Source organism: Amblyraja radiata, chromosome 2 (assembly GCF_010909765.2).
Source record: "Amblyraja radiata isolate CabotCenter1 chromosome 2, sAmbRad1.1.pri, whole genome shotgun sequence".
Lineage (NCBI taxonomy): Eukaryota > Metazoa > Chordata > Chondrichthyes > Rajiformes > Rajidae > Amblyraja > Amblyraja radiata.
The window spans coordinates 35,594,816-35,600,815 of NC_045957.1; the positions used below are offsets into that span (position 1 = coordinate 35,594,816).

Sequence of the window (6,000 nt, forward strand, 5' to 3'; positions counted from 1 at the left end):
GGGTGGAAGTGTGAGAGCACTTCTAGCAGAGACCAGCTCGCCTGACTAATGAGAGGCGGAGTATTAATACCTCACTTGTCTGAAGAAGGGTCCCGACCCAAAACGTCATTTGCCCATTTTCGCCTGGCCCGCTGAATTACTCCAGCATTTTGTCTCTTTACCAATATTTCAACCCCCTCCCTCTCCCCTGACTCAGTCTGAAGAAGGGTCTCGACCCGAAACGTCACCCTTTCCTTCTCTCCACAGATGTTACCTGTCCCGCTGAGTTACTCCAACATTTTTGTGTGTATCTTCAGCATGGAACAGGCTCCTTCCGACTGGTGGGAGATGGGTGGGCGAGGATATGGTCAGCCACTCAGCTGTTATTATTTTTCTTCACAGAAACGCAACTTGGAGGAAAGATATCCCAACTGTCTCCCCTTCAGTAACTTCAACTTCCAACATCGCTTGAGTCGAGTATTTTCTTCCATTCTTTTCCCTCTCCGCCCTTCACTCTTTCAGTCTTCATCTCCTACAGTCATTTGTTCAACACTGTTACCTCCCCCCCCCCCCCCAGTCACCTTGTTCTTGCCGAGGTGGCGATTATAGACTCCAGGCAGTACATGTTTTGGAACAGCACTGTAAATCTTCTCACTTCCACGCTGAATTACTGTCGCTAAATGCGTTCCGCCTCTCTGGACTAATACTCGAGCTACATTAATTTAGGAGTGGGGTATTTCGAATCTCATTTGCGCACAGACCGAGAAAGGATGACTGCAAGGAGCCAAACTCATTTATTTTGTTTAAATAAAGTTGAAAGATAAAATCCTCGCCACATATTCATTTGACAGCGCGGCACGGAAATAGCAGAGGAGGCTTTCAAATTGCTTTTAACTTTCTGCACGAAATGTCCCGAGGATACGAATTAAAATGCAGGAATCAGGACCACGTTGATTTTAGCTCCAAATGCAAGACAAACTCGTGCAGGACAGCGACGCGAGATTGTCACTTAGTTTGTGATGTAGTATGGTGCAAATCGTGGTGTACATTATCTTTAATACCCACAAGGTTCCTGCGACACCCTCTCTCTTTGCTCCACCCCTCTGTGATTCCCCCTGCTCTCCACCTTTTATCCCACACTCGCTACTACAGCCACGTGTGTGTTTTAACCATCCTACATCCGCACCCTACCCTTCCAAATATCTAGCCTCCCTCTCCCCTGCCTCTTAGTCTGAAGAATGGTCTCGACCCGAAACGTCACCTATTCCTTTTCTCCAGATATGCTGCCTGTCCCGCTGAGTTACTCCAGTATTTTGTGACTATCTTCGGCGTCGACCAGAATCTGCAATTCCTTCCTACGTAGATTCCACAACATATATGTGTCATTGTCCCTTCGCCGTGAGAGTCCATTATGAATCAGGGTCCCGACCCGAGACGTCGCCTGAACTATTCTCTCCACAGATGCTGCCTGTCCCGCTGAGTTCCCTCAGTAGTCTGTTTTATTTTGCACCACTGTAGGTTTCCGCTGGTCCAATTTCGCCCCCGGACCAACACTGATTAAAATTATTAAAATATTGACTAAAACTGCTGGGCTCAGTTCTGAGGTCGGGTTGTTTTCTGAGATCTGACTGAGATCTGACTGAAAAAAAATCTTCTAACGACCAAAGCAAGAGAGAAACAGCTGGAAAGCAGGCGAGGGGAGAAATGCAATACAGGCACAGGTTTGAACTGAGCACTGATACGGATATTCTTCAAAACAAATCCTTCGACTGAAAAGATGAACTGTTGTAACAACCAAGTTTTGTGTTATGCTGCGTTTCCATGGCGACCGGTGTGTGTGTGTGTGTGCCGGTGTCAAACCCGGAGTATTTTTTGCGATTTGATTATTATTTTGTGTTTGTTTTGTTCGTTGCTTCCCTGAAGAAACAACTACAGCACATGAGAGAGAGGCAGAAGCGGCCAACTTCTCGCCCTGGTAGATGGGGAATGGGGGGGGGGCACAATTTGCTTGGACTGGCACTCTCTCTCGTGGCAACTGCGCCGTGAAAGTCTCGCCACCAGCGTTCAGCGGCATCTGAGCCCGAATCAGGCCCTTTACTGGTAATCTCGCCGGAGAGAAGACCATTGGCGGGGTTGCCAATTTCGCCAGTTAACACGGGCCCGCTTCTCCGCTCGTCTTGTGACCGGTACACGCGGAACGCACCCCTCTTCCTCCTCCTCTCGCCCCCCGCCCCCAAATAATTTCCAAAGCACAGACCCCCCACCCCCCCATGCCAATTTCCAGCAACATTTACACAAACAACTTATTGAAATAACAACAACAACAATAATAATAATAATAATAATGTACATTTATTTTGCATCCATCCTTGTTCTTTGAGCTCAGAGGGTTGGTGTGATCCGCGAGAGGGAAGGGGAGGGGGGTTGAAGGCAAGCGTGCCAACTTTTGGTAGCTGAACAGTTCTTGTAGCCACACCGCACACACACGAGCAGTCATGGTGAAGGAGCGATGCCCACAGGCGCTTTGCACATGAAATGCGATTTATTTAGTACCTCGACACAACTGATTTGCTCAGCTTGACACTAAATAATAACGCGTACCGACATTTATAGTCCCCCGGAATGAAAAATACCTCCAGTCAAAAGCAACCACTTATCTCCCTGTCTTTCCTTCTCAGAACCGTGAAACACAGTGACCGCGCCGTCACTCAATGCCTGGGTAAACACTCTTCTCTACCATTATTCATCTATTACACTTAAAAAAATCTGCCGCTGCCTAGAAATGTGTGTGTATATATATACATGATATCACCCTTATCTCTATCCAAAAGAAACGTGGAGTGGTGACAGGATTCACTGTCTCTTTCCCTGCCGGCACAGGCACAGCCTAGGATGGAGCTGTCAACACGCTCTTGAAACACATTAGGGAAAAAGGGCGTCTTACCTTTCCTCTTGGATCGTCTCCGTCTTCTCCTTTTGAACTTGCATTTCAGCTGGCTGCCCGGAGTTGCCGACGCTCTGCTGCTCACCAGCACTGATGCCATTGCCGCAGGTTTGAGAACACGCTGCTTCAGAGTGCCTTGAAATACGCCGACCTCTCCCTCTCTCCTCCACTCCACTTTTGCCTATTGATCGCGCGACTCACTTATTCTCACCTCCCTTCAGACTCCTATCCCTCGCTGCTGTTGTTGCTGCTGCTGCTGCTGCTGACGGCTCCCTCTCTCGCTTTCTCTCTCCCGTTCTCCCTTTCTCACTCTTTCTTTCCTCCCTTGTGTCAGCACTCTCTACCTCTGCTCTTGGACTGCCCTTTGATCATTAAAGCACTTGGGAGAGTGAGGTGACTCTGGCTCAAGCTGATACAAGCAGTGGTCCTCGGGCCACAAAGCTTCCAGAAAAGCTGCCACTTGCACCTTGCTCTGGCGGTCTTTAAACTCAACAATCCCACTTTCTCCTCTTCTGTCAGGAAGAGGCTCTCTTGGTAAGGGGAGAGAGAGAGGCGATAGAGAGAGAGAAAGAGAGGAGAAGGACGTAGAGTGAGAGAAAGAGAGAAAGATAGGGGAAGAGAGGTGGGAGATGAGGAGAAAGAAAGAAAGCGAGATACAGAAGAGAGATAGAACAGAGAGCGAGAGAGCTAGAAGCGATAGAGGTAGACATCTCGAGAGAGAGAAGGAGCTAAAGAGAGAAAGCCCTGCAGCTCAATATCACGCTCGATCTTTGCTATATGTTCTCTCCTCTCGATCATCTCTCTCTCTCTAATCTCTCTATCTCTCGTCTCTCTCATCTACGCTCTCTCCTATCTAATCTCTCTCTCCTTCTCGTCTCTCTCGTCTCCTCTCTCTCTCTCTCTCTCTCTCTCTCTCTCTCTCCCTCTCTCTCGGTACTATCCACTTTGAAGTCAATCGTACAGGGAAGTATGTCTATTTGCTGCTTAAATTATAATTAGATCCAATCATGACCGTCTCTTGGCTGTGACATCAACGGCGACCGGCTCCCTCCCATTCCAGCAACACCCCCCTTCCCTCCCCTCCCCCAAAGGCTCTCCCTGTCAACGCTAACTCAGCCCCCACTCGTGTGATGGATGCTCCGGACCTGACAGCCCACACTGCAGGGAATAAAACAAACCATTCATCGGCCAAACCCCGAGACACCGTTAATGGGAGGAATACTGCATGAAGAGAGATTTGCAGGACCTCCTCTCCAAATTCAACCCTCATTATTGCTTCGCTTTGTATTATTCGGCGTAAAAACACTTTTACATGCAGCAAATATTCTTATAATCAATTAGCATTTAATTACACCCAATGGTGCCTGAACATTTTTTGTTGTTGCATATTTTTCATGCACTTTCAAGTAAACGAAGCTTTTATTCTGATCAGAAGAGTTTGCACTTCACCTCTCTTTGGGTTCCCTGACCACCCCCCCCCCCCCCCCCCGAATAATCCAACAATCCAGGATTCTTCTGCAGGTTGATTGGGATCCTCGCAGAGTGTTTCCATGCCCCTCTCTTTCTCTCTGCTTCGCCAAGTTTTACTCAAAGCTGCTGCACAGGTTGTGTGTTTTTGACAGAATTGCAGTGAAAGTGCACAGCATAACTCTCTTCCTCCCTCATAAAGCAAGGAACTGAAGGTTTCGGCCCGAAACGTTGCCTATTTCCTTCGCTCCGTAGTTGCTGCTGCACCCGCTGAGTTTCTCCAGCATTTTTGTGTACCTTCGATTTTCCAGCATCTGCAGTTCCTTCTTAAACAAGAAACCAGCGAGGTTTGATCCATTTTGGATGATCGTGGCAATTAAGAGTTGTGGAACCAAGGTGAGGGATTGAAGTGGAAAGTCCCAGATTCACCATCATTACATTGGAAGAAGAGGTTGGCGGGACTGAATGTCCACGTACTTATATCAGCCGAGATCAAATGTTGACGGGGCAGGAGCTAATTCTTCCAGTCGTGGCCTTCATTTGCACAAGCGAGCTGGTGGGATTGGTAGACCCGCCGTGGTATCCCCGTGTAGTGAGGAGTACTAGTCGAGTTTATTACAGTCAGTCGGCGTCACAAATCCTGCATCACAAGGGGAACAAAAACATGAAAACAGTCACACTTTTACTTTGGACGGGACTAGTAATTTCCCATTCTACCAACACCCATGCATCAATGGTTTTTGATTAATAAAGCATATGGTTAGAAATAACTCTTAGTTTGTCAACAGAATCATATTTTACTTGTTTTTGCATTATCTCATTGTCAAACTTGTTTGTGCTTTCCCCCCCTATACCCTTGATTTATCACGTCTAAGAAGATTGTGCCTCATATGATTTATAACAACACAAAGTGAGAACTTGCACTTGTCAGGTCTGTCTAAGGCAATAAATGGTTCCCGCGCTGGTTAAATACCATGGCTGAGGCAGAGCTACTTAGCCACAGAAAATGAGCCTTTTTAATTGTTAGATTGGTTAATACTGATTGTGCTTTATCAATTGTATTTAAATGTTCCCCACATTAGACATTGAGCAAGTTTAAATGATAGCGAGTTGCCAAGATTCATTGTGCAAGATGGAGGCTATTGCTCATTTCTGCATGTGAAGGAGATTCAAATGACGTTGTGGAAACAGAAGTAAATCAAACTAAAATTAAACATTGTTGTTGCCAAATATAATGTGGCAGCTAACAGGCCAATGGAGTGTGCTGAGGAGAGCTAGAATTGAGATTTCGTGATTTTCATTATACCATGCAATAGTCTTGTAAAATATGTTCCCGTCTTCATTTTGGCTGTGCTGTCCTGTCAACTTTCATAATATAATTCAAGTGTTAGATCAAAGATCTGGCTTCATCGCAGGTTTCGCCTTATGAATTATACATCCCCCTCCCGACCACCCACACCTATCCCAATAATCTTCTTTCACCATGTTCCCTCTTTAAGTTTAGTTCAGAGATTCAGCAACAAAACAGGCCCTTTGGTCCACAAATACACATCGATGAGTGATCACCTGTAAGCTTGTTTTATCAAACACACTAGGGACAATTTACACTA

The 6,000-nt window shown here is 46.5% G+C and overlaps 1 protein-coding gene across 1 annotated transcript in view; it reads right to left on the reverse strand.

Annotated features, from left to right (window-relative positions):
- Positions 1-3,434, reverse strand: part of adarb2 (adenosine deaminase RNA specific B2 (inactive)) — a 675,592-nt gene extending 672,158 nt beyond the window's left edge. The window contains exon 1 of the mRNA XM_033044908.1: positions 2,924-3,434. Coding sequence (XP_032900799.1) covers positions 2,924-3,023 — 100 coding nt within the window. The 5' untranslated portion in view covers positions 3,024-3,434. The remainder of the gene's footprint in view (positions 1-2,923) is intronic.
- Between the last annotated feature and the right edge of the window lie 2,566 nt (positions 3,435-6,000).